Genomic DNA, 21,879 nt, shown 5'->3' on the forward strand with positions numbered 1-21,879 from the left:
AGAAAGAAAAACAGGGCTTGCATAAATGTGAAGAGAGGTAAGTTCCTGAGGCCTTCACCTTTGGCCTAGAAAAAAACACTTTTTAAAACTAAAAAGTTGAGACAAAGCCACAAGATACCCAGCTACAGTAACACTCTGGGTTAAAAGAGAAAGCATTAAGAGCACATTTCAAAGGGCATATTCAGTGATGTTTTTTCATAAAGCACCTCATATTTGCAAAAATAATTTTCCAATTATCTTGCTAAACCTGGAGGTATGGGGATAAAACCTGGGGTAAAAAAATCTTTGTCCAAGAATGTCACACAAATCTGAATGATCTAAGATTCTTGAATTTACTTGACTTGCTCTATTTTGTCCTCCCTCCAGGTTAGGTAGAAAAACAAACTTGGAAATTAAGGTGAAAAGTATAGCTATGATCACTTTAAAAATAGCCTTCTTACTCTCTCAAAATCAATGTGAAAAAAAAGGAAAACAAAGATCTTCCAAACTCCCTTACATTCAATAGTTAATGGTAACTTATGATGATGTTTTTAGCTTTCTTTTGTTGTGTCATCGACTCTCCTTCCCCTACTCCTTAGTTTCCAGGGTCAACAGGCAGCAGGACTAGATTTGCTATGTTTGGTCTTGATCCAGCTTCTTTATTATCTCTGCTGTTGTACACTACAGTTTTGTAGACACACACCAGATAAAATGAAGAAACAAAACCAGATTATTCCCAGACTGTTTGCCAACTGATTTTAAATTGTTGCTGATAGACAAAATAATGAATGCTCTTTTATTTCTGAATCTTTTAGAACAGAAATTGGGGGATGGGGGAGATACTTCCTTTTCTGTCAAACTCTTTTGTTCCTCCTTTTTCTCAGTTTCCTAATTTGTCTAATAGTGTTATTCAGAACATTGTTTTCTTCCCTAATTCTATCTAGTGCAAAATGCTTTGAGTATTTTTTCATCATTTCATCATAACAAAAGAGAATCAGGAAGGACATATGTATAGTCATTTATAATCCTTCAGATCTTGCTTCCAGTATTTCTTAGTCTTCAATTGTAGTGTCTCAGGAAATCTATGAAAGCATGCCAGTTCATTGTCAAACCCACAGAGGTGAGCTCAGCCAGTGTTGCTCAGTGGCTGGTGGTGATGCAAGGACCAATAGGTTGCCAGTTGGATTCCTGGTCAGGGCACATGCCCTTATTTCAGTCTAGATCCCCAGCAGCAGGTGTGCAGTAGGCAGCCAATCGAAGTTGATGTTTCTCTCCCATGGATGTTTCTTTCTCTCTCTCTCTCCCCCTTCCTCTCTTTCTAAAAAAAATCAATAAAACATATTTAAAAAATAAACAAACAAAACCCCACAGAAGTGTCTCCTGGACAAATGTCACCCAGGAAGTTTAAGTAAGTTCCTGCAAGTCACATGGTTAGCTAGGGTCAGAATCTACCAGAACTAGAACCCAACTCTTCCTATTCTCCATTATTTTCACTGGAAATTCAGAATGCTTAAGAAGATACAAAGTCTGGACTGAGTTTTTTCCTCAGTCCAGGATGACTCTTGGAGACATGTGATCGGAAAGATTCTGAGATCTTAGGCTGTTTCTCAGGGATTGGTGGTCTGATTCTGTGGAGTGTGAGCGACCTGACCCCTCCTTGAGTGTAGCCAAATCCCCAAGCACCTCAGACTCCACCTACTTTCTTCGTGGCGGACCCAGGGCAGAGCTGACACAGCTGAAACATTTTAGAGTACACCCACATCTCTGGCTGAACCAGGACAGAGTGGGGTGGGAGAAGGGCCATCTGTTGACACAGTCATTAACCCAATAACAGTGCGGGCCAGTATCCTCTCTTGAATTAGTTGTAAGTGAAATTTCTTCAAAATATAATTCTGTTTTATTCTTAATTCTTTTGCCCCCGGAAAACTACTAAAGATTTGACTGGAATCACAAATCAGGCCAGTATGCTTGTGGGTTTTGTCCAAGTCTGCATAAGAGTGGAACATTTTGTTTTCGGAATGTGAGATGTATGAAATACAAGTCTGCCAAGAGGCTTCCTCCGAGTGGCTCCGGGACTAGGCAGGGCAGGCGCTGACTTTCCCAGGGAGAGGGAGAAGACAAGGCAAGTCTGAGTCAGATAACGCCCTTGGGTGAGGTCCGGGAAGATAACAGAATTCAGATCACAAAGATAGAGCCTCTGTCCCCCACTGAGTCAGTTCCATACTAAAGTGAGGAAATGCGGTTGTGGACGCCCCCAAATTACACGGCCTTTAGATTCGCAGTGGGGCAGCAGGAGGGCAGAGCGGCCTGGTGCAGCCAGAGTTAATGTGTACGCCGCTAACCCAGGAAAGCGCACCTGATTTTGCTACAAAACAGCACCCGAGTCTGATAAACCTGTTGGAAGCGAATTCAGAACTGGAAAATCCAGGTCCGCACCCAGGAGCGCCCCTCCCTTCCTTGCCGGATCACGCGTGGGGCCCGGGGCCCGGGGCCGGGGGCCGGGCCTGGCTCGGCGCCGGGATCAGCCCCTCGGGTCCGCCCGCTTCCCGACCAGCCCCGAACCCCCGCCCCCGCCCGACCCTGTCCCGACCGCCCTCCGGCTCCGCCCCCGTGTCCGCGGGCTCCGGCCCCGCCCCCGCCCGGGGCCCCGCGAGCTGTCCCCGCCCTCGCCCGGGAGCTGGAGGGCTGCGGGAGCGGTGCCGCAGTAGAGCCTCAGCCGCCGCGGAGCCGCCCCGTCCTGCTCAGCCGCCGTTGAGCCGCGCCCGCCGCCCGGCCGAGGAGGCTGCGCCCGCAGCCCGGAGCCCGCAGCCCGCGCCTCACGCCGCCGCCGCCGCCCTCCGAGGGCACCCAGGCCAAGCCATGGTGAAGGTGACGTTCAACTCGGCTCTGGCCCAGAAGGAGGCCAAGAAGGACGAGCCCAAGAGCAGCGAGGAGGCGCTTATCATCCCGCCCGACGCCGTCGCGGTGGACTGCAAGGTCCGAGGGCCGGGGCGGCCGGGGGGGCTGGGCCGGGGAGCTGGCGCGGCGCCCGGCGCGGGGCCGGAGGAGCCCAGCGCTCCCTTTTTCTCGGGCTGCGCCCCTGTCCTGTCGGCCTCTGCTTCTTTGTCAGAAAGTGCGTGTGCGCGAAGCGGCGCTGAACACGGGCTTGGGGCCGGGGCCGCGGAGGGAGAAGCTCCGAACCGTGCCGAGTTCACGGTCGTTGGAGCAGCCGGGGAACGTTCGTGGGGCCCGGCCTGGGCTCGTCCGACCCCGAGACCAGCGGCGACCAGCAAACCCGCAGAAACAACAACAGAGTTTGGCACTTCCTCCCAGTATAAATAATACGCCTAAAATGGCTGACATCATACAAGCCTAGCCCTCTGTTGCTTTCTACTTTCATTTCGAGGCTGCGCTGCACTTGGACCTAGTCCAGCTACTGTGAGCCTCTCATTTTAAAAGCATTTTCTTCTTTACCTCCCTTCCCACGGCCCTTCGATGTTGGCAGGTGAACTTCAGTGGGGTCTGGAGATGGAGCAAGGAGTGGGTGAGGGGAAAGCAAGGTGAAGGTGCTCAGAGTAGGTTTTTTGGCTGTAGACTTTATAACAAAAACATTGCAGCTAAAGATCAGTAATTACTATGTGGATGTTAGTGTAAAACCGACAATTGGCTTTTAAATTATATCAGCAACTTTATAGGACCCTTTAGGCTAAGTGAAACTAAATGTAGGAAACGTGTCGCACATTCCTTATAAAATTATTTTACAAAATCCTCCTGTTAGCCCTAAGTAAAACCAGAAGTGAAACCATAATTGTGCTCATTTTTGTTAGCGTTTTCCAAGACTTATCAGTAGGATAAACTTAGTTTTAACTTAACAAAAACTCAATAATTTATGTGCAGATATGAGTAATGAGAATTATTTTCTATGTAGTCTAATGAATATTACTACTGAAAAATAGGCTATTAATATACTATAAAAATGTTTCAGAATTTAATGTTAACCTGGATGTGAAAATGTTAGCCTGTGCTTATTTTGGAAGTGTTCTAGTTAAAAACACAAAGGTTGGGGATTGATTTTAAATGTCTGCTTTGCCTTGAAATAGGAACAGTGAACTGATTCCCTAAAAGGATTAAGAGTGTGGGTATTGGTATTATCTTTCTGAATCCACTGCAAACAGGCTTGGTCTTAAAAGAAATGTTTGGAATGCACAGACCATAATTCCAATAGCAAATTATTATCTTAGCTGTATATTTATGTAACATTCACTGTACTGAAATAGATTGATAGTCAAGTGCCCAGTTACAACAGCCTCAAATACATATATAGATAGATTTTAATTATATTATGTATCTTTTTAAATCCTATAAACAAGTATGATCCTTCCCATTTATATAAAAAAAAAAATGTGTCAAGGGAGCATCGGATGATGTCACTTCAGACAGCTTTGCTCTGTTCCACTGTAGTGAAGGAGATTTGAAACTGCACAAAAATCAGAATTAATTTTCTGGGTTTCTTTAAATACAACTTTTGACATTTACTGTCATTTCTGAAATGGTGACCATGTTTTTATATCCTCAGAATTTGTCACAATTTCACCATATTCAAATTTTGTGGTCATAGCAGCTGTCAAAAAGTAACCATTCATAGTTCTGTGCTTTGTTTTCTTTCTATTTCTATTTCCTCAGATCCCCATATCCTAAGAACAATACTGGAACTAAGCTGTGAGGGCTAGAGTCTTCCTTTGTAACTACACTGCAGTTACGGATGAATGGGCAGATACAAAATGACTAATTCTTTTTCTAGCTATAAGCTCCAAGACTTCTTCAGTGAGTGACAAAATACTTCTCTACATTAAAAGTAGAATCCCTATAATCAATCAGTCACTTAATGATAAATGAAAAGCTTACTTTATAACATGTTTATGAAAGAACTGTCTCTTCATCTTAGAGCTTGGTCTGCGATTACATAATGTTCTTTGGTTCCCTGGGATGACTATACAGTAACTGCCTAGTTTGATTGCCTGGATTCTGCACAGAATCACCCTTCTGGGATATTTTCCTGCCTGGTTGAGAGGATCAAGTAAAGCTAGTTATGGACCAGAATTCCTGAACAAGAATTTGTAATACCTTTAACCCACCTAGCACACAATATCCTAAAAAATAATGTTTTTCAAAATGTACTCTTAAGGGTTACCTGCTCTCATATCTTCCGGGATTCTGTAAAAATGCAGATTCTACTAATTTATGCTTCAAGAATTCTAGCATTCTTGTCAGCTGGCTTATGTAACTCGCATTTCAGTACTTTTACACTGCTCTTCTCTTTTGCTGTTTCTTCAGTTCTTCTCTCACTTCAGGGTGAGAACCCACAAGCAGTTCTATTGCCCCGTTTTTCAATCGTGTCTTCTCAGTAGTTATTAATTTTAATAGCCATGTCTTGATTATTTTATCTCAACCAACTTACTATTTTTTTATTCTTTTCCTACAATTTCCCCTGAACTGTTTTCATCTTCCTCCACCTGACCCAATTAGCACAAAACTCTTAGAGATATAGAAACAGCAAAGAGTACTACCTAGGTTTTGTGTTAGAGGTGAATTTGAAATTATATGCACGTTTTATATTATAGGCAGACATTCATTTATGTTCTCTTGATAACTTTGAACTTTGAAAAACTGTTTGTTATACATGTGCAAATGTCAAAGAAAACAATATGCTGAATCAGAAGTCCCAGTTTTGTCATTACTTAACTGTTTGAACTTGGGCTTAAGTTTTTAGTTTTCCTTATCTGTAAGATGAGAGGGTAGGACCAGATGGTCTGTAAGAACTCTTCCAGTTTTAAAATTCTATGAAGATGCTAGGACTATATAATTATATGTGGCAGGAATTAAATTTTCATTGTGAAAATAACTGCCTCCTCACCCTAACCAGACTGTTCTCTTTCATCCTTCCTGTGTTTAACATATTATATTCCTTCCTCTTATTAAGTTAACAATAGGTCAAAGAGAAAGGAGATGGATAGAGGTATTATGTAATAAATCAAATATTCATTTTGGGTTATGTCACTAGAGAACAATAGTTGTCAAAAACTCATTTTGTTCTAATGCCTAATTGTGAAACACCTCTCCCAATATCCAACCTCAAAAAAGCTGACGTTTGCTTCATAGATACTTCCTTACGGCATTTTGCTGATAAATCATGTTGCCTCTTCTCTAACCTACATTGGGGTTGTAGACATTCTTAAAAAGGAGATGTTCTTAAAAGTAAAGTGCTTGTGTAGAGGAGAAGGTGGGGTAGGATGGAAGCTAGAGAAGTGAAGGACTACGAACCCAGTAGGGTCTGAGTTACCATCACAAAATGGCTGTGTGGGCCCTAGTTCTTTACACTTTCTGGTATTTCCTGTTTGCATTAAACTGGGCTGAAAGTTGGTGGTCTTTGTTTTTCTGGTGTTTTTGTTTGTTTTTAGGAGACAGGAAAGGAGGAACATAAAATATATGATATTTACTGAAATGTGTTGATCTTTAGAGAGGAGATCGGGAGCTTAGTTCTCTTTAACAAATGCATATCATTACCTAGTGTTCGTAAACATCAGTCAGTGAAAACTTTAGGGTATTGATATCTGAAGTGAAAGTGTAGTACTAGGAGAGAAATAACAAAATGATTTGGCAGGACCTCCTATGTACACATGCCCCACTGGACGCTGCTACTGTTGCTGCTGCTGCAGAGAGTGTGCCAGGTTGCATATTGTACAGTTGGAGGACAAGTTACCTGCTTGGGGTATTCCCACTATCTACTTAAACATATTTTTTTGGCCCTGGCCGGTTTGGCTCAGCGGTTGGAGCATCAGCCTGTGGTCCAGAGAGACCCGGGTTCGGTTCCTGCTAAGGGCATATGCCTCGGTTGCAGTTTGTCCCTGGCCCTGGTGGGTCGTGCGGGTGGCAGCCCCTCCATGTGAGTCCCTTACGCGTCAATGTTTCTATCTTTTCCTTTCTCACCCTCCCACTCTGTCTGAACAAAAAATGGAAAAATGTCCTCGGGTGAGGATAAATAAAAAAACAAACATATTTTTTTGGACTAGATAAGCAGGTATATTATCCTTGGAAAAATCATAAGCCTTTAGGACATTTATGGATTTACCTCTACAATGTAAGAGGATTGAGCGAGTAGAATTATTTTTTAACCAGAAATATCTCTTGGAACACATAGTTGCAAGCCTTTTAAATTTGATTTAGAATTTAAGAGGTTTTCATTATGTATTGCTGAAGTTTCACTTGCTTTCAAGGTACATTGAAAAATGTTTATAAATAGTAATTGTGGGGCATTTTATTTCTCTTCTATTATATAGTAACTTAAATATTTGAAATGTCTATTCAAAAGGCATTTTGTGCCCGCGCCGGTGGCTCAGTGGTTGAGTGTCGACCCACGCACCAAGAGGTTGCTGCTTCAATTCCCAGTCGGGGCACATGCCCAGGTTGTGGGTCAAATCCCCAGTGTGGGGCATGCAGGAGGTGGCCAATTGATCTTCTTTCTCATCGATGTTTCTATTTCTCTCTCAAATCAATAAAGAAAAAAAAATTCAAAAATAAAAGGCATTTCGTTTTCACAAAAGGAAGTAATTTCTGAATTCACGTTATAATTAAAGCTTTATGGACTGCTTTGTCTGTCCTTGTTATCAGTAGAGGAAGATCCAGAAAAATGTTTCTCCTCAAATACATTGATGGATTTATTCTCTTACAGTTTTGGGTAAACTTGGCACTTGTTATTAGTGCTCAGACTGAAGAAGTTAAGGACTTTGCCATCGAAGAACTTCTGGCCACAACTGCTGATAAAGGATTCAACAATTTTGAATTTCTGAAAGGTTTATGTCTATATGATGTAGAAAATAGTAACACTGGAGTATATTTTCAAGAAGCTTATATCAAAAGAGTTCTTTTCTTGGCTCTCTTCTGTTCATTGCACAAAGCTTAACAATGAGAATGTTTTACAGGGTTAACAGCTGAAACTTGAAAATTGGAAATTATATTACAGATATGACCCTAAGAAAATCATTTAAAAATTATTTAATTGTGATTATCCCCTTTAATCAGCATTTATGATACATATTCTTAATAGTTTTAAGGAAACCTACAATAAAATTGTACTTTCTAAGTGTTACCAACAACTGAATGAATAAGACTTATTTTAAACAATTGAAAACTTTATGCTCTTACATTGATCAGAGGCAAAAAGAACTTTTAGGAAGTAGTTCTATAATTCTACCATTTGGGGAAAGATCAAGAATACTCTTAAGCAGGAGAATTTCAGTCTTGAATTATAGAAATGAGGAAATTACTCTTGTTTTAATGCTAGAAGGATATTCTAATTTTTAAATTTATTGTTTTATATTTTAATGCTGGTAAGTTTTAGGCAGTAATTTTATGACTTAGAGCTAATGTAAATATGTCAGAAGAAAAATTAATGTTGGAATGAAAATACGCACAATTTATAAATGCTAACTAACGTTTTGAAGTTAAATATCTTGGAAATTTGTTTGGGAAATTGGCACTAAGTGTGGTTTCATATATTTAATACTTTGAGATTTTGAATATTTGATAAACCTTTTTTGGCATAGTTTTGATGGATTTCTGTATATTTGAATGTTTAACTTTTAATGCCAAAATTACTAAAAACATTTTTTTCAGAATGAGTTAAAAATAAAGCTTAAATCTTGAATTAGTTTTTGTGTGCTTTAAATGTGACTATAATGTTTAACATTATTTAATATAAGAGCCAAAAGGGTAATTCAAAAGAAGACCCATCTTTATGCTTTGAAAATGATTTTAAGAGCTATTTGATCTAAGATCTACATTTCCCTTTTTTTTTTTTAATCCTCACCCAAGGATATTTTTCCATTTATTTTCAGACAGAGTGGGAGGGAGGAAGGGAGATAGAGAGACATGGATGGGAAAGAGACACATCAACTGGTTGCCTCCTGCAGAACTCCAACTAGGGCCGGGTACTAAACCGCAGTTGAGGTACCTGCCCTTGACTGGAGTCAAACCTATGACTCTGGTCCACGGGCCAATGCTCTAACTTCTGAGCCAGACCAGCTCGGGCTAAGATCTGCATTTCTTAAAATTTATTTTGTTAGCCACCCTTTCTACTATTTATGTTCTGCCGTATATAATACTCCATCAGATTTTGTAGAAAAAAAATTCATTTTTTTCTTGCTTTTATTTTTTTTATTTTTTATTTTTTTTGTACAGACAGAGTGGGAGGGAGAGAGAGGAAGAGAGAGTGAGGGAAACATCGATGTGAAAGGGACACATCGAGTGGCTGCCACCTGCACGACCGACCAGGGCCGGGGACAAACTGCAACCGAGGTACATGCCCTTAGCGGGAACCGAACCCGGGTCTCTCCGGACCGCAGGTGGATGCTCTAACCGCTGAGCCAAACCGGCCAGGGCTCTTGCTTTTATTTTAATGCTAGGAAAATAATTTCCCAGGCCCATCAGTTTTAGCTAGCATAATGCTAGTCATATTAAGCAGAGAGGGCAAAAGTAGATGAATTAGTGAAGCTGGGCTTTTTGCATATAAAACAAGTTAGAACATTCTTCATTTTTATTTTTAAGAAATGGAGTTAGTGTTGCACAACCCTCTAATTTTTTTTTTTTTTGGTACAGACAGAGTGGGAGGGAGAGAGACGGAAACATCGATGTGAAAGGGACACATCGAGTGGCTGCCACCCGCACGACCAACCAGGGCCGGGGACAAACTGCAACCGAGGTACATGCCCTTAGCGGGAACCGAACCCAGGTCTCTCCGGACCGCAGGCGGATGCTCTAACCGCTGAGCCAAACCGGCCAGGGCAACCCTCTAATTTTTAAAGTTACTCTAGAATTAGGGTTTTTATTTGAAATCTGATTTTTAAATATTAACTAATTCATACGAACATTTTAAGCAGACACACTGAAGGCCTGACATTGACCATTATTTTACATTTTCCTTTATAGTGAAGAGCAGTGCTGATACATTATGGCCCATGGGTCCGAATATGGCCTGTTGCTGCCTGTTATTTATTATATGGCCCATGAGTTAAGAATGATTTTTACATTTTTAGATCAAAAGACTATTTTTCCTTTTTTCCCCAGTCACCTCAAGCCAGTAGAGGTATACATAGTTATTGAGAACTCAAGACCATATAATTCAGAGTTTAAATCCTGCCTCTACCACTTACTGTGATACTTTGGGTAAATTACTTCAAGTCTGTGTCAATTTCTTCATCAGCAAAATAGGGAATTTGATAATCTGGAAAAAATTTATCATAATGCCTGTGACAGAGTAAGACTCCATAGATAGCTGCAATTATTCTTATTACTACTATTACAATTATTACAACTACAACTCTGACAGGATTTGGCATTCATGAAACAGTTACATGATGCACTATCCCTGTCAATTAGAGTCTCCTCATTTATTCCCCTCATTCTTGTCTTATAATGTTACTCTTCCTCACCTGTCAATTACATAACAATATTGTTGCTATTTCACACATAGGACGCCACCAACTGGAGAGGAGGCATTCCTACAACATAACCCTTTAGCACTTTGATTTTCAACCAGTGTACCAGGGCATGCTGATGTGCCACAAGAATTTTTAAAACATACAATACCTAACTGTTTCGTCAGGGGCACTGACCCCTTTTCCTTAGATTGTGAAATAAAAAAATGACAGCCAACCTGATAGCCGCCTGGTGTGAATGAATCAAAATTGTATCTTTTTTTTTTTTTGGTCAGATTGGCAAAAAATATAATATATTTTTTGGTGTGCTGTAGAATTTTATTAGTTTATGTGTGCCACGAGATGAAAAAGGTTGAAAATTGCTGCTTTAACATTCAGTAGCTAAAAGTAGTATTCTTTTACATTTTTGCAGCGCTCTTTACTGAATAGTTTTATAGAAGATAGCTGGATTCTCGTATCAGCTTTTGCAGCCAGCCCATTGTCAGACACTTAGCTTTTGGAAGACTCCACTGCACACTAATCTGAGAATAAGAGTGAAGAAAACAGTGTCTTAGTTTTATTATAACAATATTTCTGACTAGTGGATCCCCTGAAAGGGTGTCCCTAGACTACATTTGGAGATCTTCTCTAAATACTTGCTTGTACTGCTGTTTTATGATTTCTGTTTGTTTCTATTTTTTGTTCTTTGCAATTTTATGTATTACCTACTGGCTTCCTAATATGAAAAGTGAATATTTAGCTTTTTCTATATATTTTTACATAATAAACACATAATCTATTTTCCTGGTATAATTATAGTAATTTCTGGTTAAATTGATATTCTTGCTTTTATTAGAGTTGACATAAACATTATTTACATCTGAGTAGTATAGAAAGATTTTATACTACCTTTCTCATACAAAATCTTTTTATTATTTGATAATTGCTCCTTAGACTGAGAAGGAGGAGTGCTTATTTTTCTATGGATTGCTAATTCATCTTCAGACTCTCTGACAGTAGTATAATTGTTTTATGTGTGTATAGACTTATCATATAGCTTATCATGTTTCCTATTTTCTTGGTGATATTCCACTTTTATTCTTCAGTCTTACCATCCAGACTGGTTGCACTACATGGCGCTATACAGATGTCCTGAGAGTAATTATTCTGGAATTGAATTACATTTGCTTCCATCCCATGTTAGATCTGCAGTTTTAGAAATCTGAGAAAAAGTGTCTGAGATAAACATTTTTTAAATCTTGCATGTCTGACCATCTTTATCCTCACATTTAATTAATAATTTATTTGGGTATAAAATTCTAGGTTAGCAGTAATTTTTTTCCTGAGCATTTTGATGATAGTGTGCCATTGTCTTCTGGTCTGATGCCATTCTAATTCATGGTTCTTTGTACAGGGCTAGTTTTGTTTTATTTTTAACTCTGGAAACTTGAGATTTTTTTCTTTGTGCTTTCAGCTTTCAAAATTTTATTGACTCAGTTTTTCTGTCACTCATTTTTATTGTCTTAAGGTTTATTTGTTTATGCTGTTTACTATTACTCTGTCCATTTTTCAGTAGGAAGATAAATGTTTAACTGGAAATCCATAGACGGACTTTCAACTTAGCTATTTTGATAGCTTTTTAAGGATTTATTAGAATATTTTCTTAAACATTAAAAATAGGCTTAATGATAGTTAATAATAATGGAACTCATCTGCATTATTAGCACTAATTTACGGTCAGAGAGGATGGCCCAGAGAAAGATATATAAGGCATCTTATGGTCTCCCTGTTTAAAGTTCCAAAACTGTCTCCTTCATGAGTAATTTTAGAGCAACAGCTCACTACCAACTTTGTGGTTTTGCTTTGTGGCTTTATTACTCTTAATTTTATTTAGGTTTCATTTTGTAATTAATAGCTTACCTTTTTTATTTATTTTGAAATGTTTATATGGTGGTGTGTCTGAATTGCTTTTATTGTTTTTTCTTCTGTGCATATGATTTTAGTACTTTTTGTTACTATGCTTTGTAATTTGATGAAGAATAGATAAAAATCTTAACACATAGCTCTTAATTATGTGTGGTTCATTTGATAAACCCATTATGATAGCAGAATTTTGTAGAAAATTAGGCTATGTTTTTATTTTTGTTGTTGTTGGATATGAGTTTTATTCAATTGTGACATCATGTCACTTGACCTATTACCAGAGTTAAGTTGCCTGAGCAATTATTTAGTCAGGTGGTTGACCTACTGACCTCATGCTTTCTCTTCCCTAAGGTGCAAATGGAGTCAGATGATTTTTAGGCCTTATTAGTTCTGTGATAGTACACAAATAATTTAACTTAACTTTTCTGGCTTTCATTGTGTTTATCTGTAAAGTGATGTGTTGGACTAAATGACTTTTCATTGTTCTTCCACATGGGATCTTTTCTTTCTGAGAACTAAACTGATCGTACATTCAGAGGCACCTACTGCATGGCTAAACACTAGACTAGGAATTTTAATTACCAAGCAAGCACCCCAGCATTTGAGAAGCACCTAGTGTAGCCAGGATAATCTAAACAATTATGTAAACCAAATTAATCACAACCTACTTAGATGTCTGTATCTGCTTTCACAAAACAACACCCTTGGATCCAAGAGCTAGGAGAGTGGTGGAATAAAGGAGCAAGATCAAATGACTGCTGAGTATTTATTGTACATGCATTTGGTGCTAGGCATAGGGTTCAAAGCACTTTGTACATATTCATTCTATAGAGACAAATATCCTTGATCTCAAGAACTAGAATTATTTTTCTAGTATTCACCTTGTATTAACTTTCAAATTATTCAGTTTAGACAGAGGATATAACTTTCCACATTTAGATTATTTTATGCTTTTAGAAGAATATACTTGGGGTTTTCTTATTAAAATTCTGCATTTTAAATGGAATTACTAATATTTGATTATGAACGTGTAATTATCTTATTGAATAACATTAAGATCCAAGATTTATACTAAAATGAGTCTAGAACAGTTTTGCTTTTTCCCCTCTAATCTTGCACTTAATTTAAAATGAATCATTGAAATTATTATTCTTATCATACTTAGAATTTTCAGGAAAACAATTGATATTAGGAACATATGAACTCATGATTCAGTCAGTGGCAGAGAAGAAATCTATGTTGACCAATGTGTCTAATCCTGGTAAAGGGTGTAAATCACAGTAAGTAACAGTTGTATGTAATACTGTTGTTTATAAACCTGCCTGTAAGTGCTGGTCTAGGCTTTTCTTTTGACTACCCATTGCCTTTAAATCTCACCAATATGAATTTTATATGTAGAAAAAATATTTTTAAGGTATGTATTTATATATTAATATTCTTTGCACCAGATAACCTGTCTCTAATGATATAAAAGTGACTAAGTTATGATCTAGCACTAAAAGCATTTACAGCATGATTTTTTATATTTTATTTCTGACCTATTTTTTTAACCTAGGCCTGTGCTGATTATATACAATGTCAGTATTTGGTTCAGATTTTATAGATTTCTCACAATAGTTAGATTGCTACACATGACTTTAAATTTTAAGTTTTTGTGTGCCTATATTGCTGCTTTCATATTGTAGGATTTGTTAATAGTAAAGGACATTAATGAGAAATTTGTTTTGTGGACATTATAATTTTAGATTAATTTCTCATTTTTTTAAGCCTCTCTATATTCCAAGTATAGAATAATGTAATAATTCTGTTATCCATGTAATGACATTCACTTGAAAAATTTTTCCTTTTGGTATGTCAGACACAGTGTTTCCCATGTAGACTTTGTCACCATAGTTGATATTGTAGCAATCTTGTTAGAAAAGTCTAATAAGAAAGCAAAATTCAAATATTGATTTAAATGAGGAAGAAAATGCGCCCTGGCCAGTTTGGCTCAGCGGTTAGAGTGTCGGCCTGCGGTCCGGAGAGACCCGAGTTCGGTTCCCGCTAAGGGCACGTACTTCGGTTGCAGTTTGTCCCCGGCCCTGGTTGGTCGTGCGGGTGGCAGCCACTCGATGTGTCCCTTCACGTCGATGTTTCTCTTTCTCTCTCCCTCCCACTCTATCTGTACAAAAAGTGGAAAAATATCCTCGGGTGAGGATAAAAAAAAATAAAAAAATAAAAAAAATAAATGAGGAAGAAAATGCAAACAAATGTTTGATGTCTTTATAGCTTAATAATAAATTAGAGTAATGTCTGATATAACTTTTGTGGTTCTAAGAATATAGTTAGGAAAGCATTTTGGAAATATTTTAAGTAGATTTTAAATTATAACAAAGGTTTTTGTTTGTTTATTTAAAATTTTTTATTGGAGTCCTGGATGGTTTGGTTCAGTGGTTAGAGCATCCAATGAGTTGTGGCTTCGATTCTTGTCAAGGGCACATATCTCGGTTGTGGTTCATCCCCAGCCCTGGTGGGTCGTGCAGGAGGCAACCAGTCGATGTGTCCCTTTCACATCGATGTTTCTCTCTCTCCCTCTCTTTGTCTCTCCCCTGCCCTCCCACCCTGTCTGATGATAAATGGGAAAATATTCTTGGGTGAAGGTTAAAAAAAAAATCTTATTGGAATAGAAAGTGATTTAATTTTGATCTCCAGTAATACAAGTCTTTTTGCAATTGGCCTTTTCAGTTTTCTGTTGTAGGTTGCGTTTTATTGGCTTCAACTTTAACAGACTCTTGTTTCAGCTTACCTTTCCCAGCTAAATCAGCTGGTGAAGGAAATAATGATAGCTATCATTTATTAAGCACTTCCTATATTTTCTCTTGTAATCCCCACTACAACCCTATGAGATAATCCACATTTGTGATGAGGTAATTGAAATGGAGAAGTTAAAATACCACTTGTCCAACTGTTTGCTGTCCTCCAAAATTTCGACGTTTCATGTCTACTGCCAGTCTTGTTTTTCTGATAGGTTTGTATCTTTTTCAGCAGCTCTAGTATCATTTAATTGGGTCTTAGGAAAAAAACAAACAAAAAACTGTCCTTGCTGCTCATAAATTGAGAAAAGAAAGGAATTTTTGTTTATTGGAGTAAAAAATGTTTGGCCTTGTTAGGTATACAGTTCTTGTAATTTTGACAAATGTGTATAGTCATATACAGAATATTCCCCCCCCCCCCCAAATTCCTTCATACCTCTTTGCAGTCATTCCTGTCTCTCACCCCTGTCCCTCTGTTCTATAGTTTGTCTTTTCTAGAATGTCGTATAGATGGTGTTATGACGTTAGTAGCCTTCTGTTATTCATTGTTTTATCTTTTCTCGAACTGAGAGTTGTCTGGAACAGCTCTTTGATTCCTGTAGCCCTTGGACTAGGATTTTCTTGGAGTTTTTCCAATCCCTGTTCTTCTCTGCCACCAGTTTTTGTTTGCTGATGCCATGTGTTTGGATTTGTTCTTTGTAGAAGAATGCCTGTTCTGTCAGTTAAAAGATTAAGGTGCTTTATTAACCATATTAATCTAGTGTCTGAAACCCAGAACTCAAAGTCCTTTATATGGAGAACTGGTTTAGACTGGTTGTTTTATAAAATTAGATTCTCAGAGGGATTTTGGAAATGAAAATCAAAATCATGTGATATAGAAAAGAACTTGGTATGTTTTGTTTTCAAATGGGGACAGAAATGATGAGAAAGGAGTTGAGAATACTAGACCATTAATCAGAAATCCATTTTAAAAATTTGAATCATCTGATTTTTTTAAATGTTGGCAACTGATTCTGTATTTTGGTAAATAGTACACAGACCAGACAACAAACACATCCATGGGCAGCTAGCCTTGTGCATCCCCATATTTATCGATATTACCAAATATATTTTAAAATGTATGCATCCAAACAACTAAATCTACTTCTAAAGATTCAGTAGCTTTTGTTACTCTGAGTTGAATAAACCGTATTGGTGAGCTTCTGTATTTCTGTTTCATTTTTATGCCTGAAGTTTTTTTATGACATAACTTTTTTTTTATGCAGTATAATTTTTAACCCTAATTGATGTTTTCCTCTCAACTATTCTAGTTGTTAAAGCATTGTTGCATTTGCTATAATAATGCAAAATAGTGTATCTGAGAGCTTTGAAAAACGTCTTTTCATTCATCCTAAAAAGAAGAATAGAAGTGCCGGGGGATGTAAACTGCTTTGTGAATATGGGGTCAGAATGAAAATTACATGAAAACCCTTGCATTTTGCCTGAATTAAGTTTATAATTGAAGCACATTTCTGAAGCTTTTTAGGGAACTGATTGAGGTGACCTAATTCTTAATTTATTGAAAGTACCAGAACAGAATTTGTCCTTCATTTTGCCCAAGATATAATTAAGCAATTTTACATTATCAAATGGTAAGATTTATTTGAACCAGAAATTAATACAGTACATGAGTGACAGTGCTTTTGAAAGTTGTGTCTTTCTGTATCTGCTGTTAAGGGGTGATTACAGCCCAGTGTGTGCCTTAATGTCTTCATTTATAAATGGTTAAAAACTTGAGGTTTTAGAAAGATTAATGGAATGATAATTATACATCACCTGTGGGAGATCTTTTACCTAATCAGCATAATTTAAGATGTACCATTTTTATCAGAGTTCATGGGGAGGGTATGTTTCTATAACTTGTTTTCAATTAGGCCAGGTAAAGTTATATACCCCAGTGAAGACGGTCTTGTTCAAGAGTGATTTTCATTTTTGTTGTTGATTTTTCTTGTTGTTCTTTAATTAGTAAGTAATCCAAGTGGTAAAGAGGAGCGCACATCGAGACTGGTAGGAAGTTCGGAGGCATGAAAGGGTTAACTGGGCTCTCATAGGCAGCAGCTGAAGTACTGGAGGGGTATCTCAGCTATGGGGATTCCCCTGAGAAGTCTGGGGTCTAAACCCCAAGCTGGGCTTCCCAGTCCAGAGAAACAGAGTGGGGAAAGGTGCCCACATACCATTCCACTGTAAAGCACTAGGGGCTCTCCAGCAGGAGGAGGTGGCTAGAAACACAGGCACCCTCTTAAAGGGCCATCACATTAAATTTTATTTGCAGCCACTCATGTTGGGCTGTGGCAGAGAGAGGGAATAGTGGATTAGAGCTACATAAGAAGAGTCTGGGGTTCATGGCTCTGGGGAGAGAGCTGGGAAGGCAGCTACCAGGATCCCTGTGCTGAGCCATTCCCTACACTGTGGATGCCATCTTTCTCAGTCAGAGTTTTCCCATCAAAGCACCTTTCACCTGGGGGGAAGCAGTTGCCCCACCCATTGAAAACTCTCCCTCCCTGCCCAGCAGGTGGAGCCTGACTGAGGACTAAAGCCTGAGGCCTAAAGCCTGAGGCTCATTAAGTGACTGAGACTAACAGTCAGCCTGCAGGCATTGGTTGACCTCTGGGTGCTTTGAGCTTTTGCCTGTCCTGCTCCTCTGCCTGGGGCTTGTAAAAGCAGATCTTGGTGTTTAGCTTGGTCCTTTCCATATGCACCTAGCCCCAGCAGAGGGAGCTCCAAGCTGCAGATTGCTGATAGCTCCAAAGAGGGCACACAGGGCCAGTCACAAATCTGACACTGGCCTGCATCAGAGACCCTCAGAAGAGGCCCTAAACCAATAAACCCAGAGGCCAGCTTCAGTCAACAACAGAGCAGGACCCAACAAGCTTCACAACCAGTACATATACAGGAAGATTTTGGCAGGCTACAATCCCTGCTGAGGTGAATTGCACTTCATGTGATAAGCCTGCATGCTGTGTTAGGTGTTGAACCTCACTCTCAGCCAGCCTGAGGAGCAAGTCCATGCACAAAGGAGCCAAGAATAATCAAGACTCAATTACAACAGCAGAGCCTACACAAAGCACACAAGAGATATTCATAACTAGAGCACCTAGATCTGGTGATAAAAGAGACTGCCACTGGGTCCCACAAGTTACCTACTACATAACGCCACCCTGCCAAGACTAAGAGTTGTGGCAGATCTACCAAATAAAGAGAAACAAAACCAAATATACAGTCAAAATGCGGAGACAAAGATACAGGCCCCAAATGAAAGAACAAGAGAATTCACCAAAAGAAGAGCTAAATAAAATGGAGATAAGTAATTTACCAGAAGTAGAGTTCAGAGTAATGGTTATAAGGATGCTCAACAACATGAAAAAAGATACAGAAACTATGAAACACATCAATCGGAAATGAAGACTAACATAGCAGAAATAAAGAATACACTGGAAGGAATGAACAGCATACACTGGAGGAAGCCGAGAATCAGATCAGCAGATTAGAAGTCAGGGTAGAAAAAAAATCACTCACTCAGAGAACTAAATAGAAAAAGCAGCTAAATAACATATGGGACAGTATGAAACATAACAACATCCACATTATAGTAGTACCAGAAGAAAAAGTGAGCTAGGGATAGAGAACCTGTTTGAAGACATAATGGCAGAAAACTTCCCTAACTTGGTAAAGAAAAAAGTCACAAGTTTAGGAAGTATAGAGATTTTCTAGCAAGATTAACTCAAAGAGGACTACCCCAAGACACATTGTAAATCTAATTCCAAAAATTAAAGATAGAGAATCTTAAAGGCAGCGAGAGAAAAGCAGTGTTTTACAAAGGAGCTCCCATAAGCTGATTTCTCAACAGAAACACTACAGGCCAGAAGGGAATGGCGTGAAGTATTCAAGGTAATGAAAAGCAAGGATCTGAAACCAAGACTACTCTATCCAGCAAGGCTATCATTCAAAGTGAAGGTGAAATAAAATGCTTCCCAGACAACAACAACAAAAAAAAGCTAAAGGAATTTATTACCACAAAATCAGCATTGTGAGAAATGTTAAAGGAACTGCTGTAATAATCAGAAATAGAGAGAAACATATGGCATAAAGAATAAAAATGGCAACAAATAAGTACCTTCAGTAATAATCTCACATGTAAATGGATTAAAAGACATAGGGTAGCTGAATGGATGAGAAAACATGACCCATATATATGCTGTTTACAAGAGACTAACCTCAGAACAAAAGACTTACACAGGATGAAAGTCAAGGGAAGAAAAAAATTTCCATGCAAGTAGAAACAAACAAACAAAAATTGGGGTAACAATACCCATATTGGACAACATGGACTTCAAGATAAAGGCCGTAACAAGAGATAAAGAAGGTCACTACATAATACTAAAGGGATCTATCAAATGACAATATATCTGATAAACATCTATGCACCCAATATAGGAGCACCAAATATATTTAAAAGCTTCTGGAGGACTTTAAGGAAGATATAAACGGCAATACAATCATTTTAGAGGACTTTGACACTCCACTGACATCACTGGATAGATCTAGACAAAAAAAATCAACAAGGAAACAGCAACCCTAAATGACACACTGGATCAGATGTATGTAATTGACATTTATAGAACATTGTACCCCAAAGCTGCAGAATATACATTCTTCTCAAGTACACATAGGACATTCTCAAAGACAGTCCATATGTTAGGACACAAACTAAGTCTCTACAAGCTCAAGAAGATTGAAATCATATCAAGCATCTTGGATCACAATGGCAAACTAGAAATCAACAGCAGTAAAAATATTCAAACACATGGAGGATAAATAGCATGTTATTAAACAATGAATGGGTTACCAATGAGATCAAAAAAGAACCTCTTGGAAACACGTGAAAATGAACACACAACAATCCAAAATCTATGGGACAGTGAAGGAAGTCCTGAGAGGGAAGTTCATAGCACTATAAGCCTACCTCAAGAAACAAGATAAACTATCTAACCCTACAACTTAAAGACTTAGAAAGAGAACAACAAGAAAAGCCCAGAGTAAATTGAAGGAAGGAAATAATAAAGATCAGAGTTCAAATAAATGACAGAGATTAAAAAAGATACAAAAGATCAATGAAACCAAGAGCTAATTCTTTGAAAAGATAAATATTGATGAACCTTCAGCTAGATGCATCAAGAAACAGAGAGGACCCTAATAAAATCAGAAACAAAAGAGGTAGAGTAACAACTGATAGCACAGAATTAGAGGAATGGAAGAAAATACAATGAATAACTATATGCCAACAGATTGGACAACCTAGGCGAAATGGATAAATTCCTAGAAACATAGTCCTCCAAAACTCAACCAAGAAGATTCAGAAAACCTGAACAGACGAATAGCAACTGATGAAATTGAAGCAGTAATTAATAAACTCCCAGCAAACAAAAGCTCTGGTCTGGACAGCTTCATAGGGGAGTTTTACCAAATATTCAAAGAACTAACACCTATCCTTCTCATAGTATTTCAGAAAATTCAAGAGGAAGACTTCCAAGCTCTTTTTACAAGGCCATCATTATTCTAATTCTAAACCCAGATAAAGACACCAATTCACAAAGATAGAGAATTACAGGCCAATATCCCTGATGATCATAGATGGTAAAATTCTCAACAAAATATTAGTAAATTGGATCCAGCAATATATTCAATGTGACCAAGTGTGATTTATTCCATGGATATAAGGCTGGTACAATATTAAAAAATCAGTAACTGTGGAACATCACATAAACAAATTGAAATATAAAAATCATATGAGCGTACTAATAGACACAGAAAAAGCATTCAACAAAATCCTACACTCATTTGTGATAAAAACTCTTAGCAAAGTGGAAATAGAAGGATCATACTTCAAACAATAAAAGCCATATATGACAAACCTACAGGCAACGTTGTCTTCAATAGGCAAAAACTAAAAACATTTCCCTTAAGAACAGGATCAAGATAAGGATGTCCACTTTTGTCACTCTTATTCCAACATAGTACCAGAAGTCCTAGTCACAGTGATCAGACAAAAAGAAAATATTAAATGCATCCAAATTGGAAAGGAGGAAGTAAAACTGTCATTATTCAAAGATAACATGATACTGTACATAGAAAACCTAAACATTCCACCAAAAAAACTATATTTAATCAATGAATTTGGCAAAGTAGCAGGATATAAAATTAACATCCAGAAATGCATGGCATTTTTATACACCAATAATGAACACTCAGAAAGAGAAAAAAAAAAAATCTCTTACCATTGCAACCTGAAAATTAAGATACTCAGGAATAAACATAACTGAGGAGGTAACAGACCTGTAGTCAAAAAACTAGAGCACATTGAAAAAGAGAGAGAGGAAGATACAAGTGGGAGAATATACCGTATTCATGGACTGGAAGAATTAACATCATTAAAATGTCATACTACCCAAATCTATAGATTCAATGCAATCCATTATTAAAATATCAATGGCATATTTTACAGATAGAGAACAACAAATACTCTAAAAATTTATATGGAACCTGAAAAGACCCCAGATAGCCCCAGCAATCTTGTAAAAGATAAATAAAGTTGGAGGTATCACAATACCCAATATCAGGGTATACACTATGAAGCCACAGTAATCAAAACAGCTTGGTACTGGCTCAAGAACAGTATACAAATCAGTGGAACAGAA

General features: G+C 38.1%; 1 protein-coding gene across 1 annotated transcript in view; it reads left to right on the forward strand.

The window, feature by feature from the left end:
- The first annotated feature begins 2,656 nt into the window (after positions 1-2,656).
- The window catches only part of ITM2B (integral membrane protein 2B), a 33,849-nt gene continuing 14,626 nt past the window's right edge, over positions 2,657-21,879 (forward strand). Inside the window, exon 1 of the mRNA XM_036249613.1 lies at positions 2,657-2,955. Coding sequence (XP_036105506.1) covers positions 2,839-2,955 — 117 coding nt within the window. The 5' untranslated portion in view covers positions 2,657-2,838. The remainder of the gene's footprint in view (positions 2,956-21,879) is intronic.

This window comes from Molossus molossus, unplaced genomic scaffold, assembly GCF_014108415.1.
Source record: "Molossus molossus isolate mMolMol1 unplaced genomic scaffold, mMolMol1.p scaffold_m16_p_9, whole genome shotgun sequence".
NCBI lineage: Eukaryota > Metazoa > Chordata > Mammalia > Chiroptera > Molossidae > Molossus > Molossus molossus.